The 16,620-nt window shown below is 39.2% G+C and overlaps 1 protein-coding gene across 8 annotated transcripts in view; it reads right to left on the reverse strand.

Moving 5' to 3' along the window:
• arhgef11 (Rho guanine nucleotide exchange factor (GEF) 11) overlaps nt 1-13,747 on the reverse strand; it is a 39,505-nt gene extending 25,758 nt beyond the window's left edge. For 6 of the 8 annotated variants that reach the window (XR_014533826.1, XR_014533827.1, XM_083542581.1 and 3 more), the window contains exons 1-10: nt 12,242-13,747; nt 6,819-6,907; nt 5,451-5,555; nt 5,304-5,353; nt 5,166-5,223; nt 4,869-5,071; nt 3,975-4,046; nt 3,770-3,877; nt 3,594-3,642; nt 604-641 (exon numbers count right to left, since the gene is read on the reverse strand). Coding sequence is in view for 6 of the 8 variants with exons in the window: in XM_083542581.1 (XP_083398707.1) it covers nt 604-641; nt 3,594-3,642; nt 3,770-3,877; nt 3,975-4,046; nt 4,869-5,071; nt 5,166-5,223; nt 5,304-5,353; nt 5,451-5,555; nt 6,819-6,907; nt 12,242-12,276 (807 nt within the window). In the remaining 2 variants the exon portion in view is untranslated. Of the gene's footprint in view, nt 1-603; nt 642-3,593; nt 3,643-3,769; nt 3,878-3,974; nt 4,047-4,868; nt 5,072-5,165; nt 5,224-5,303; nt 5,354-5,450; nt 5,556-6,818; nt 6,908-8,968; nt 9,020-12,241 lie in introns of those variants that run through there. The other 2 variants (XM_083542582.1, XM_083542580.1) reach the window with 2 other exon arrangements.
• Between the last annotated feature and the right edge of the window lie 2,873 nt (nt 13,748-16,620).

Consider the following 16,620-nt stretch of genomic DNA (forward strand, 5'->3'; position numbering starts at 1 on the left):
CATTATGACATTAGAAATTGCGTAACATCTTCATATACTGCCCAGGTCCAGTCTTCCATAAAGTGTTCCCACAAAGTTGGAGGCACACATTTTGCAGGATGCCTTTGGATGCAGCAGGATTACATTTTCACTTTAACTGAAAGACCCAAACCTGTTCCAGCATGACGACGATGCCCCTGTGCACAAACAGCTCCATGGGTTGGAGTGGAAGATCTCCTGCTATAGAGCTCCAACCTTAATAAACACCTTTGGGATGAATGTGAACGCTGACCGCACCCTCAAGTCTCCTCACCTACACCAGTAATCAGTATTTGACTTTACTACCATCCTTGTGGATGAACAAACACAAATCTCCACAAGCACAATCCAAATCTGGAGGAACATCTTCTTGAAAGAGTGGAGGAGCATATTATAACTGCAAATGGGGACTAACAAAGAACACACACACACACACACACACCAATGTTATGGTCACGTGTTCACAAACTTTGGTGAAGAACACTATAATATAGATATGTACAGAATTTTTCGAAAATGTATTGAAAAAAGATAACACAAAACGAAAAAAAATTAAATAAAAATCAAACAAACAAAAAACCTTACTTCATAGTCCCCATCACCTGCATCCATGGACAATCGACCTGCAGAAACATACAGGATGAGTCAATAAAAATGATACTAGTTCAGCTAGTTAACTAATCGATAATGCACAAAGCAGCTTCTTAAAATATATAACACCACACAAACACACACACACACACACATATATATATATATATATATATATGGACAAAATATTGAGACAATTGAAACTTCCTGCCATATGTGGTTCTTCTCCAAACTATTACCAAGCTTTAGTCACACAGGATATGTATAGGACGTCTTCGGATGGGAAATAATCAAACTTTGCACTCGCTTGCAGAGGAACATCTTGAGTGGCCTGCAAAAGAGCTCTGACCTTAACACCTACTGAACACCTACTGAACACCTTTGGGATGAATGTGGACACTGACTGCACCCCAGACCTCCAACCTACATCACTACCTGCCTTTACTAACACACTTGTGTCTGATGAACACAAATGTCCACAAGCACAATCTAGTAGACCATCTTCCCAGAAGAGTGGACGGAATCATATGAGCAGTGTATACACTACACACACACACACACACACACACACACACACACACACACAGACAGACAGACAGACAGACAGACACATAGACAGATACACACACACATATGAAAGAACACACCCTCCCCCATTCCAGATAATGACACTAGACAGTGGGTGAATTTAGGGAGTTGTTCCTATAAACACGAATATGTGAATGATGTCCTACAGTCAAGAACAGAAATGGAGTTTTGTCGAGACGTGAACGTGCAGTAAACAGACCGAAATAAATAAGGAATCTTCTATTGAATACATGCCTTCAAGAACCAAGTTTCCATACAAGTTTCCATGTGGCATTCATCTGAAATGATGCCGACCGACGGGTTCGTTCGCGCGCCGAGTTGTAAACAAACACACCCCTTATCAGCGAGGCACTGAACTAACACATGGCTTGTGCGAGAAGAAATATACCCTGGAGGCAGCACTGTTAAGGCTTTAGTCCAGCTGCCAAGTCTGAAAGGGAGTGAACTGAATAAATAGTTTTATGTGGGTTATTTAATAAATAAATAATGGAGTAATAAAAATTAAAACCACAATCAAATAAAAATACTTGGCTGAGGTACAGTACACCACAACGGGGGTGGGGGGTGGGGGGAGGGGCTAAAGCAAATGATAAAAATATCCTCAATTAGTCCTGAAAAATAAGTTCATTTTTTTTGTTTACCCATAATGCCAACGTAAAATGCTAAAAAAGATATATGCTGATGATAAATAATGAAATAATTATTTGTGTTTTGAATTTATTTCAATATGTTCATGATTAAATGTAAAAATGTTACAAAATAATTTGAATAATGAAACAGTAATTATATTTCAAGTGTTTATTTCTTTTAATTTTAAGAATTTTGGCTTACAGTTAATGAAACCCCAAAATTCAGTATCTCAAAAAATTAGAATATTGTGAAAAAGTTGAATATTGGAGACTCGTGGTGTCACACTCTAATCAGCTCATTAAATCCAAACACCTGCAAAGGTTTCCTGAGCCTTTAAATGGTGTCTCAGTCTGGTTCAGGCTCCACAATCATGGGGGAAGACTGCTGACTTGACAGTTATCCAGAAGACGATCATTGACACCCTGCACATGGAGGTTAAGACACAAAAGGTCATCGCTAAAGAAGCTGCTGTTCACAGAGTGCTGTATCCAAGCACATTAATGGAACGTTGAATGGAAGGAATAATGTGGTAGAAAAAGGTGAAACGAAGCCCATTCAAGATTTTGGGGAAATTCACAAAGAGTGGACTGTAGCAGGAGTCAGTGTTTCAAGAGCCTCCACACACAGACGTACCCATGGGTTACAACTGACTCATTTCTTGTGTTGAGCCACTCCTAAACCAGAGACAACGTCAGAGGTGTCTTACCTGGGAAAAGGACAAAAAGGACTGGACTGTTGCTCAGTGGGCCAAAATTGTATTTTCAGATGGAAGGAATTACATTTTAGTATTTCATTTGGAAATCAAGGTCTCAGAGTCTGGAAGAAGAGAGGAGAGGCACAGAATCCAAGTTGCTTGCGGTCCAGTGTAAAGTTTGCACAGTCAGTGGTGGTTTGGGGAGTCGTGTCATCTGCTGGTGTTGGTCCACTGTGTTATATCAAGTCCAAGGTCAGCACAGCTGTCTACTAGGAAGTTTTAGAGCACTTCATGCTTCGCTCTGCTGACCAGCTTTATCGAGATGCTGATTTTATTTCCCAGCAGGATTTGGCACCTGCCCACACTGCCAAAAGCACCAAAAGTTAGTTCAATGACCATGGTGTTGGTGTGCTTGACTGGCCAGCAAACTCACCAGACCTGAACCCCATAGAGAATCTCTGGTGTATCTTCAAGAGGAAAATGAGGAGAAATAAGAGACCAAAAAAAATGCAAATGAGCTGAAGGCCACTGTCAAAGAAACCTGGGCTTCCAGGCCACCTCAGCAGTGCCAGAGTGATCACCTCCATGCCATGCCCAATTGAGGCAGTAATTAAAGCAAAATGAGCCCCTACCAAGTATTGAGTACATATACAGTAAATGAACATACTTTCCAGAAGGCCAACAATTCAACTGTGTGTTTGTGTGTGTGTGCATTATATATATATAAAAAATTATACACACACACAGTTTTTGGTTGTTGGTTCAAAGTCTTTAGGAAATGAACACATTTCAACAGACACTTCACTCAAATCAAAACCGCACTACCAGTTTGTGTTGCTTCCTGTATTTGGTCAAGTTTGGGATCTAAACGCTTTCGAAGCTGCATTTGAGTTGAAATGGTGGTACCGAAACCATTTTCAGACCTTTTGCACAATCACCCCCGAGGGTTCGACCACAACCAACTACACGCTGGATAGATGTGAACGCACGCTATCAGAGTGGGTATGATTACAGCAACTTGCAATTGAAAGGGTGTGTTTTCACGGACAAAATGAGTAGCTCAGACGCTCACCTTCTCCGGCGGTCACGTAGGTGCTTGCTGTTTCCGAGCGCGTTCCGTCCTGCACAAAGCAAATAAAACTCTGACCACCGGCTCAGCCACTCATTCAGTGCACATCTAAATAAACAACACTTTAGGGAACTGAAAATAGAAACAGATGTCAGTCAGTCAGCGAAACAGCTCTTTACCAGGTCTTTCTGCATTTTCACTCGCACTTGATGAGCGCGCCGCTTCGCGCTTTCTATTCTCTCTTCCAGAGAAGACGACGGGTTGCGTGACTGTTCCTCCAGCAGGTCCTGTACATTGGAGGACAAAAGAGAGCAATGAAATCTAGGACGGCTCACACGATAGATTCATTTTGAAGAAAATCCACGAATCTGAGGTCGGTTATACCTGTAGTTCTGCCTCTTCCTGCTCCAGCATCTTTCGCAGGATCTGCGTGGCGTGTTTCTGGACTTCTGGGTCCTGAAATGGAGGGAAAAAAAAAAACAGAAGAGAAACAAAGATTCAAAACAATTGCATAACACTATAACATTCTTGCTTCATTGTGGTATATACAGTAAATAATGATGTCACCGCTCTGAGCTGTTTTTCAGCCAATGAAAAGACGGATGAACACGGAACGTCCAATCAGACTGTATGACGTCTTTGGGTCCAGAACGTGACGTATGATTAGGGGTGTTTGATAATACCATAATCGTTGATTTAACAACATGCTAAATATTATCAAGTAGGTCACTCGTTTTCGTTAACCAATCAAATCGCTGCTAGAAGTGACCGTGAATTTACTGTAAAGTTATAATGAACGAAGTAACCGTGAGAGGAGAACATCGAACACCAAACGCCTCCACGCATTCAAATTCATTCCCAGACGTGGAACGCAATCAGCAACATCTGACCATTTGAAAACCAAACCTCCTCCATGATAGTCAATAGACTCTTTCTTTGAAGAACATTCAACTGGAGAGTGGAATCGTCTAACGATAGAAAAAGCAGGGGATCACAAGGTTCATCTTAATCCAGGAAATCCGATAGAAGGGAAGCACCACTGGGCGTCCCCAAAACATGTGCATGTCAGAGCCTAATGTAGCTGTATTACATAAATGACAGTAAGCTCTACCCTTCATCTACCCATTCGTGTCTTTCCTGCTTTGAGCTTCCAAAAAGGCCACAGTAACTCGAATAATCACTCTTTACATCCGTGCTGAGCAGAAAAGCATCTCAAGACACACTTAAATTGAAGTCACATTGGGATTTAAAGGCAAACACTGAAACTCCGTCACACACCTGTAGTGGTTTGGGGCCTGTGATTCTCTGCGACGGTGTGCCTATTACTGAAGCTGGCAGAGGTGGAGGTGGAGAAGGAGGCGTGGTTTCATCCCCTGGCTGCGTCCTGTGATTGGTTGGGAGGTCTGATAGAAGGGGCTGAAGAGGGACAGAGGCTACTGAAGGCGGTGGGCCCTGGAGCGTCAGCGCCACGTACGTTCCAGCTGCGAGGAACAGGACGAGAAAGAAAAAAAAGAAAATGAGGTCACGATGCAATTAAGCTCAAACACTGTTTGCGTGTAAGGTCTTAACACCCACATTTGATCATCTTCACGACTTCCTGATGAGACATGGAAGACACGAAGGAGCCGTTGACCTGCGAGACGAGACAGTGCGTGTGAGGTAAAGCTGTACGAGTTACACGTTCTCGAGAGCAAAACAGCAATCAAAAAGCACCTTAATGATCCGGTCTCCTTCCTGCACTCCGGCCTTTACCGCTGCTCCACCTGTGTGAGGGGAAAAGGAAAACAATGAGTCGGCAAAAAAAAATAAAACACATAAATGAATAAAGGAGATACACGGAACACGATTCTGGGTTGGTACCTGGACGGACATTCTGCACCAGTTTTATTCGTTCTCCACACACGGTGAAGCCGAAGCCCAGATTGTCCTTCTGTACGACCACGCATCTATGCACCAGGCCTGCAGCTGGAAACCACAGCACGATAGCTTGATAAATAAGCAGCGAATTCCTCAATTTCACTGTTCAATCATTTCCATTTCCCCTCATCCAGAGTGACTGATCTCATTTAATTCAACTGAGCGGTTGAGGGTTAAGGGCCTTGCTGAAGGGCCCAGCAGCATATACAGTAGGTGCTGGGATCTGAAGCATGCTTTTTTGGCAATTTTTATGTAACGCAGCTTTACAGTGGTGCAACTCACATGTGAGGAAAATTACTATCTGACCTCGTTCAAATACATGCGCTGTGGGTGTGAATCTTCACTGGTCGCATGATTCGATTACAATCATCGTGTCAACGATCCGATTCAATTCGATATTACACGGCTACATATTCATCAACTAATAGACATATGAATTACATTTTTTATTTAATCTGCTCCAAGAAAGTGCGCTACCTGTATATAGCAAACTTTAAACACAACTACAGAAGACAGCAAATCTGATTATTCTATTTCCTTTCTTAAAAAAAAAAGTTTTTTTTTTTTTTATTATTATTATTTTCAATTAAATAATATGAAATATTATGAACTAATTATAATATTAATTTACTACTATTTTAAATTGCATACATTTTATATTAATATTAAAATTTGAATACAATTTTTTAGCATCGCAGCGCAAACACAGCTAACATAGTTTCTTAAATTGTGGTATTTCCTACATAATTTGTGTGTGTGTGTGTAATCCAGGCTTTACACACAGCATATGTCTTGTCTGTTTCGTGCTACCAGTAAAGCCAAAATATGCCTAAATCTCGTAATTTCACATACTGGTTGCATCGTTTTGGTGTTTCACCGCCGTAGTGCGACAATAGCGTACGTAGCGAATAACAGAAGGCTATAATCGTCCATGTTAGGACGCATCATATAAGTGATCACTTAAACACACCTAGCATGAGCTGACCAAGTCTCCATTGACAGGTGAGAAATGCCCATGTGATCCCTCCCAATTCCTCCCACCTAGAGGCACTAAACACTGTCCACTAAATCACTCGCTCGGATATCGTTTAAACTCAAGTTGACCCATAGGGGGCAAAAGTCTCTGTTGCACCACTTGACCCATTAAATGTGTGATCACTGAAAACATGGTTTGAATTCATTAGTTGTTAAGTAAATATCAAATAACATGCAAAGACAAATAATGGTAAACACTCGCTGAAATGAAAGACAATGTTGATGTTGTCACTGCTGAGACGTGGTGTCTGGTGTTTTGTTTTCTGTGGACGTTACCTGCACCGTCAGAGGAGAACTCCGAAGCCAAAGAGTCTCTCTGCTGGCCGAGAGAAGACTTCGAGTCCCCCAGCGTCAGGCTGCTCAACCTAAATAGAGAACATTTAATAAAAGTGTATAAGTGCCAGGGTCAAACCGCTGCATCGTATGTATACACGCTGAAAGCATAAAGGAGGACGAGAGCGAGGACGTGCAGCAAAATGAGAGCAGATCGATAATGCAAAATACGTGATAAAAAAAAGGTATGGGGGGGGGGGTGGAGATAAGAAATAACGAAAGTAAAATTATCCGCTAGAACAAGGTTTTGACAGGAACAGCCAGAGACATTCCCAGTTTTGGAGGCAGGCATTTGAAAGAGTGCAGGGAGCAGAAAAGACGACTCTAAAACACACTGGCTTTCAAGTGGGCGTGGTCACCTGCGTGATCGATTTCTTGTTTCATTGACTTTCCTGCGTATATTAAGGGCATAAAGGATATCACCAAGATGCATGTTGACGCTATCAGGGGCAAATCATCAATAAAACACAGTGCTAATAATCTGTAGCAGTTTCGGTCCACTAGCACGAGGGGGCGTCTTTTTATTTATCATCACTGGAACACTGATTTGCTTATTACAGCAGCCTCTTCCTGTAAAATTCTCTATAAACAACTGAAGGGAGATTCGAATGTTTTGTTTGCCATTACAGGGATAAACGAATCATAAATTCATTGATGAGCCTGACACAAAAACGATCTCCATTAAGCGTTAAGCTAGGTCGCTAGCCGAGTCCAGTAACTGAGGGATAATCCACGGCTGATTGACATTACACACAACAAGAAAATGTAGGTTTCTGCCCTCAAAACTAAACGCTAGGAAGCTACAGTAAAAATGACTACTTCACCCTTGTTAGCATCTTTATCTTTGGATTTCTTTAACTATGAGGTGCTACGCTAGCAGAGTTATAGGACAGATCTGGGCTGGAATTTATTTTGCTCAGTTTCTTCACACTCGTGAATGAGAATTACCTCAGAAGCGGAAATGACATCAAACCAAATCCACGTTAGAAAGCTAACTAATGTGTACAGTTAGCGTAATAGAGTTAACATGCAATAATGTCTAAAAGTTGGTTGGTAAAGAATTTCTTGCTTGGAAATACTGACGATGACGTAAGCAGCCATGATGATTTTGGTTGAGTCTTAGGTCGGAAATTCAGAGATGAATTATAAGTTGAACTCGAATCTATCACCTGCTGCGACGTCATCGAGATGCATCTCATCAGCGTGAAGCGCATTGTTCATAAACATGATATGGACAAAGGACAGAAAATTGGTGCTTTTTTAACATCCCATTCCACATTTGGTCACCATTTGCTCTTCTAATAACCTCCACTCTTCTGGAAAGATGTTCTGCTAGATTTCTGGAGTGTGCTTATTAAGATCTGTGCTCATTCAGACACAAGGGTGAGGGGTGCGGTCAGCGGTCCGATTTGAAGCTCAATAGCAGGACTCATGAGATCTTCCACTCCTACCCAGGTAAACCTTATCTTCATGGAGCTGGCTTTGTGCTGGAACAGGTTTGGGTCTCCTTGCTCAAAGGGGAAATTCAAATGCATCCCATATACAATTGTGTGTCTCCAACTTCATGGTTGTGAAAGCAACACATCGGGTTGAAAAATCTGGTCCCCCAACACTTTTCTCCATATAATGTAGCTACATATAAACCAACGGAATAGGAATATGGAATATTTTCTTTTCGAGTTGTTGGAGACATCATCTGCCCGGCCTGGACACCAGACTTGATTTGTCCATCCTTGTATTAATTCGAGCAACATGGGACAAATGAACATCTACACAATATAAAATGGTATCTATTGTTTTATACATAAGCGATGACTTTTTTTTGTGCTGCGTCTAGACGCGGTACGATTTGATGTGAACAGGATAATCTGTTCCGAAACCCAGAAAGATAAAGATACTTCAGGAAAGTCCCTCATCTGATGTCATAATGATCTGACTCGTGAACCGGTTGAAACACAATTCCCTTTCCTGTAAACGCTCGCATTAAAACCCACAGTTTTCACATCATCCTTCAATCCTGCTTCATCGTTACGATCCGACTCCCTGCAACCTTCAAATCGAAAAGCAGAGGCAGAATATATCCGACAACTCACCAAGCAGCGAACGGACTAAGAGAAGGCATGAACGACAGAGAGAAAGAAGAGTGAGGCTAAAACAGAGAAACACACAGCAAACACGTAATTACACTGAGACACGTCGATCATAAACATCAATAACCACAGCATGAAAAAAAAGGTGGATCGAATATCAGGAAAAACTATTGGATTAAAAAAAAATTACTCAAAAAAATATTTTCTCAAAAAAATAAATATATACAGCAATTATTTCTTTATATTTAGATCCATACTTTGCTAGAAATACTAGAAAATATTATGTGCATTTCCATATATCCAAATAATATTGCACAATATATTTATTATTGATTCATTCTATTACCATATACATATACACACATATACATATACATATATACATATATATATATATATATATATATATATATATATATATATATAAAGAAAATTACTTTTATATCTTTATATTTAGATCCATATAAAGAAAAACATAAGATTTTTTTGCAGTTGATTTTAGATTTATCGTCCTCTGTATTTTCAACGTGAGCGATTTTGAGTTGCATCAGTGTAACTGCAAAGTTCTGCCATTGTAAATGAACCGATAAAATGTGAGTTCGGTTGCAGTAAAATGCAGTTACAGTTGCGAAAAATAGCCGTCACGCATTTATTTTTTTGTACCTTCCATGGCATGTGATCAGTAAAGTAACTTGAACAATGTCCATTATATAAGACATTAAACAAGCATTTAAAAAATAAAAAATAAATATATAATATATATATATATATATATATATATATATATATATATATATATATATATATATATATATATATATATATATATATATATATATATATATATAAAAATAACTACAGTATATTGACATAAGAACTACAGCGCTGTTTAGTTCTCAAATCTGATTGGTCAATAAAAATCATGATTGAGGAGGAAAAAAAGAAAATTTCTATAAAAAATACAAAACGGTTAGAAAAAAAAGGTTTCAAGACTTGAAGAAGAGAAGAAGCTGAAACAGTTGAGGCAATAATTGTTAAGAATTGCTCCAACATGGGTGAATTTCTTATATATATATATATATATATATATATATATATATATATATATATATATATATATATATATATATATATATATATATATATATGTGTATGTATGTATGTGTATGTATGTATGTATTATATGTATGTATTATTACAAATATAATGAAAACTGAAAATAATAAATAAGATTCTTTCTGCACATCCAAATAATCCACAGCCTGGTCCTAAGGGTCCATACAATATGGCAAGTAATGTTCTGGGGTGATAATCATAAGTCACTGGGTGTTCAATCATAATATTAACGGCTTAATGATTCATTTATACTTTGATAATTGTCTGATCATTTTCCTCGCTCAATGAACCGCCGGCGTGTCTCAGGGGGGCGTTTATGTCTTATCGCCTACATCTAATGCGTATCGGAGAGAGAGAGGACCATGTTTCCCACAGGGAACGACTACATCGTCGTTCGCATTCCTGTCTATCAGCTGGAAGGCTGAAGCGTCCGTACACGCAGACGTCTGGAGGTTCGGCTAGCCTCTGACCTCGAGGTTGCGAGCTACAGTAGCATTACTTGTACCCTGTCTGTGTCTGAAGACAGGACGCACAGGTAAAGCAGGCGCACGAGATGGACGAGATAATAAAAAAGACAAAAGAGGAATAGACCGAGAAATGGAGATAAAGAAAGGAGAAGGAGACAAAAAAAAAAAAAAAGACAGAGAGACATTGTGGCCCTCGGGTATGTGTGATAAAAGTAAAGGGGGACATCTGATGGATAGATGTTATCGTGGCAGTCCCTGAATGTGCCACAAGACCGTCTGCTTCACACAAACACACTATTGTAACATACGCCGAGGGGAAAACCGGCGAACCGGTGAGCGGCGACGGCAAAAAAGTGGAAAAACCAGTGATACAGCAGTTCTCAGTACTGGGCTGCTGCACGTCGCACAGGTTTTAGCTACAATAAGTGGCGTAAGAAAAAGAAAATATTCCACAGGAGAGTTACTGTGACATGGATTACTTCCCTGTACCATTCTTCCATTCCTCTTTCGCCAACATTTAGTTTACTAAAAACCAAAAGGACATTTATCCTTTTATAGTTACACTGACCTGCGTCCACACGACTGTCGCATTACCACACCATTAACTTAACTTCCCATTAATAACTCTCTATTGTCTCTAATGCAACTGGTCACGGTTCCTGCAAGGAGTTGATGTAAAACTCGCTGGTCTCAGCACCTTTGTAACAGTTAGCAGGTTTTCTATTAACGTGCTCAGAATGTCCTATAACGTGGAGACGATTTCTGTAAAGAGACGTTTATTTCACCTTGAAGGAAGGACTCTCCAGTTCTGAGTAACGGTCAGTTTTTTTTTATTTTCTGGCTTGCGAGTCTGTCCAGGATTTCACAAAGTAAAAAAAAAAAAAAAAAAAAAAGGATTCTGAGCAGCTTTAAATTTTACAAATACAATCACAAATTAACTACAGATTTGGGCCAGGAATCATAAATCAATGCTTTGATTTGCGAACAGCTGAAAGACCTCGTTTACTAACAAAGATCCCAGCGAAAAACATTGTTTTACATGCAAACTACGTCCAAATGACCGTTTTTAAATGAAAACAAATCCACTGATTATTATTTGGTGTTAAATTTGAATTGGAATATTAATTTCATTAGACATTTATTATTTATTAGAAAGCACAATGGTTTTTGGGGTCCAAAACGCAATTATGAATGTGTACTGAATGTAGCTGATATTAAAAGTAGCTCACGAATTTTTCCCCATTCAAGCAATTTTCAACGTGAAAGAAAATCTCCACAAGTTGCATCACAAATATTGGAGGAATAAAAGGCAACAAAATCAAAAAAGCTGCAACGATACTGTACAAATCGAACCCTATGCTGACGATCTTATTGTTTTCAAAGACAATGAAACTGTTTATAGCTGCTATAACATAAGTGTTTTAACCTGTACAAACTCTAAAATGTAAAAAAAAACAAAAAAACGATAAATCTGTTGAGGTATGAAAATGTACTGAACCTCACGGTGGACTTGTGTCTCATGTCATATCACTGATTATTTCATGACTTGCATCTGAAGTGCAGTAAAAAATCCTACACAACCTAAGCTTTATGTTATGAGATATGGGCTTTTCAAAGTTTACACACAACTATGTCGTGATGTTTCGCATTTTTTTTTTGCTCAACATACCCAAGAGTGACTGATGGTTCGTACCTGTCCAGAGTCGAGGTTGGAGGCCGAACACTCATGTCTACGCAGCTCCCGAAGCCCAACCACTAGTCTCTGTAGTGAAATTGTGTTCAGCGTGTGGTCATCTCCTTTGACAAAAGAGTCCGTCTCAGCTTCTTCCTCGATCTCGATTCATCCACCAGGAAAAACTATCAGTAGTTCTCACTGTATTTGGATTTTCAGGCCACAGCGATGGTCCTGGTACGCATCTTCTCATTCAGAAGAGATGAGGGATCTGGTAAGGTCCAGGCCTGGAGAGTTAACTACAGGCCGCTCGGTTTAATGCTTCGAATTGTGCATGTTGATCTTTTTTAGGGTAAATTTAGTAAAGTAGTTTGAGCCTTTGAGATGTTTTTCATTCAGAGAACATGACTATCACTGCGGGAAATTACTATGAATAAGTATTTTAGTAGTTTTAAAGTAAAGTTAAGCATTAGTGCATGTTTAAATCAGTAGGTAAAGATTGTTTTAGAGGGAAAAATAGATATAAAAAATAATAATCCTTATTAAATGTCACTGAACTCTGCTTTGCCCTGAAGCTTCAGCCAACCAGTGACAATGCTGTAAACAAACCAAGGTGACTGAGTGACTGAACAAAAACCAGATCGATTGAACCCATTAGTTTCTAAAGTGCATAAGAATAAGAAAAATGTTTTTGTTGTGTTTTTTTTTTTTTTTTGCACTGAGTAACAAAACAACGTAGATAATGTGTTTATATTTTGCTGCACAACAAACCAGCAATTTGCATGTAGTGTTAGCGAGCTCCAAACAGGGCTGTTAATAAAAAATAAGTAAACAAATATGGCAAGAAATAAGCTTTTACGCTAATTTGCGTTTGATTATAGACGCAATCGGTCGAAAAATAAAACGTGTAACGAGATTTAAAAATGTAAAAAAAAAAAAAAAAACAGATCTCTCCGGGCGGAGTGTCCAGATTTTTGCAGGCCGTGGGCAAATCCACGGTGTTGCGTTAAAACGTTGCCGGAATGCAGCACTCCTGTGCCGGCTAGGTCTGGGTTGAAACCCTGGCAGGCCCGGGTGAATCTGGTCTAGGAGATCTAGCTCAAAATCAATGAATGCGAGGTCTGCGTTTAGTTAAGCAAACTTTTTTGCAAAAAAAATTAAATATAATAAAAAAAATGTATTCACGTGATACAATCGCTGGTAAAATTCCTAAAACCAAGCCAGTCATGGAGCTTCATGAGATCCTGAAACTGATCCATTACGCAGAATCACCCTCCATTGTGCTGGGCACATCCGACTTTCAGGACTCGATCTCCAGCAGGATCCACTCAGCATCCCCGTGCAGATCCGTGCGCTTCATTGGAGAGAAGTAGAAGCAGCACAGGGTTTTACATTCTCCTGCCTGCTCCAGAATTCATACCAGCACCATCACAGTGAGATTTATGTTTGGACACTTGGAGTGGAGACAAACAGACTCACAGTCTCCACCTTACTGTGGGACACAGGAACTGCAGGAGAGTCAGTGGTGGTGCAGGGATGAGCGATTCAGATCAAGCAGATCGTCGTCGTTTTAAAATAAGATGTAGACACATGTGAAAAAGTAATTGCCCCCTGAACCTAACATCTGGTTGTGCCACTCTTTCCAGCAACAACTGGAATCATGATTGGTAGGTTGATCACTCTTTGGAAGGTTCACATCAAGTTTTGTGCATTATCAGAATCAGAATCAGAAATTGCTTTATTACCAAGAATGCTTACACACACAAGGAATCTGACTTGGTGTCAGGAGCTTCCAGTGCAGGAGAAAGTACAGACATAATATAATAAATAAATAATGCAATATATATACAGAGTAAAAATGTTGTTCAAATGAATGTACAGATGTTATTTAGAAGTGTGCCGTTTACAAATGGACCATTGGATTCTATGTATAAATGTGTCAGTTATGATAAACAATGTGTAGTTGTGAATATTTTAATCGTACAGGCTGATTAGAGCCTTTGGGAAAAACAGTTGGAAGAGAGAGTGGGCTCGGTGTGTGGGGTCCAAAGTGATTTTCTTAGCCCTTTTCTCCACTCTGGATGAGTAAAGATTTTGGAGGTTGGGCAGTAGGGCACCAATAATCGTGACTGTCCGCTGTAACCTCTTCATGATTGATTTGGTAGCTGCACCAAACCAGACAATCATAGCTCTACACAGGACAGACTCAATGATGGCCGAGTAGATTTGTTTCATTATGGCTATCACTGTTATTCGCTGGAGTCCTCAAGCCTTTTTGTAATGGCTTTGTAACCCTTTCCAGACTGATACATGACAAGAACTTTGGTTCTCCCCTGTCCTTGATTTTTGTTAGATGTGTTGCTTTTTGAGATCATCGGCAGGCAGGTTCTATTTAAGTGATTTTTTTATGACTTAAATAGATGTGGGGGGTAATTACTTTTTCACAAGGACCAAGTAGGTCTCTTGGACAGCATTTTCCCTTAATAAATTAAACCATCTTCGTTTTTAAAAATTATCGGGTTATCTTTGTGCTTGATGATCTCAATTATTTAATTGTGACAAATATTTAAAAAATCATTCAAATTTTAAACTTTTCCACAACATAGTATTTTCTTTTTGATTTCGATACTTTACACTGACAGGGACAGCAAGGTCGTCTTAGCTGGCCTAACATCTATATTAGAATCACAGACTGTTTTAATATATTTTTGTCCATGAATATGTATAAAGTTATTCCCAATAGTCTATTCTCTTCATTTCATAGTGTTTCTATTGGTTAGAGTTTCTATCCAATCAGATTTCAGCCATTACATCATCTATTGCTGTAAGGAACTCTTGTTAGATTTAAATATATGTTGCTTTAACCAATCAGATTGAGATTTGGTCACTCCGAGGCCATCTAGAAGACATCCAATCACGTCAGAATTTTTACGTCCTTCGATTTCAATGGTCAGACTAGTCAAAGCTTTCAAATCACCTCTGTAGCAAACTACACAAGCTCAACTATATTTGTGTGGATTAAATAGCTGTTTTCTTCATTCCAGAATGACTGACAGAGGAGAAGTAATCGATTTGGTCGAAGATACACTTAAAAGAAGATTCACAAGACGGACTTTTTCAAGAAAAGCTGGGCATCGTGAGGAAAAATCAGCTGAAACAGTCCAAAACAGTTGTTTGGCTTTTTCATGAACAATTCTTTCTTTTGCGTTTTTTTATTATTTTTTTTTCTTCCCATAGAATTTCCACAAAAACACACAATTTTCCTTAATTTTAGATCCTGAAGGAAATCGTAATGCATGGAGAAAAAAAAAAATACACAAAAATGCACAGAAAGCCTTTGGTTATTTTATGAGGTTCCGCCATCAGCATATGGAGAAAACCTGGTGAAACTTTGCTCTTTGGTTTTATCAGAATTCGCTTAATTGGCCAAGAAGGTTTCCGATGTTTTGGGTTTAGAGTAAACCAACAGTGCAGAATTAACATACAGTCACTGGCTGAAACAAGACAAAGACTAATACAAACATGATTCACAACAAACCCAGCTGAAAGGCCAAGCATAGAAGACTGGTCGGTGACAGACAGCGGCATAACTGTGTAGCGGTTACAGAAGCATAATGCACATTGGCAAGCTATTACAAGACAAAGACAACCACAATTACACACCACCACTAGACATGAAACTAAATGTCCATGCATAGTATGTCAGGGCTCAAATTTGCGTCAACTAAACAAGAGGTAGGAGTTCTAGCAGTCTGCCACAGGGGGGCGCATGAACCCACATTCAGAAACACACTCGGAAATGTGGGGAAATCCATTTTCTTTTTCTTTAAACATCCAATAGTCAGAAAATGGCTAAATATAATTCCTAATAAATAAATAAAACATTCAGGGCATCAGAAAGTCCACAATTCCAAAAAGAAAAAAAAATTGGGAACTTAAACGATCTTAAATAAAGCCTTTCTCAAAGACAAAGGTGATGGAGAAGCATTGCGTACCCCATCGTAATTTGAAAATTGAGAGTCAAAGGTTTGCCTGCTGTACGAAACTTTTGATATTTTTACAATTTTTCCATATCGCTATCATCATTATAAGATCAAGAAATCGTAAGTTGGACAATCGTGACTAAGGGACTGCATGTTTACTCGGATGGAAACAATAGAAGCTGAAGTGAGACTCAAGAACAAAATGGCGACATCTGGTGGTGGAAAACGGAAAAATTAACAAAACCCTAGATGAAAGCTTTCAGATCCTGACAAAGAAGATATTACATATTAGCATATATTTTAAAGAAGGTCAGGTGGACTTACAGTATGCGGTGAGCACACATGGGGTCCCAGTCTATGCAGGAGTAAATAAATATTCTGTGTAATAAGCAAAACAATAGCAATCAATATTATACT

This window comes from Silurus aristotelis (genome assembly GCF_946808225.1).
Source record: "Silurus aristotelis genome assembly, chromosome: 5".
Lineage (NCBI taxonomy): Eukaryota > Metazoa > Chordata > Actinopteri > Siluriformes > Siluridae > Silurus > Silurus aristotelis.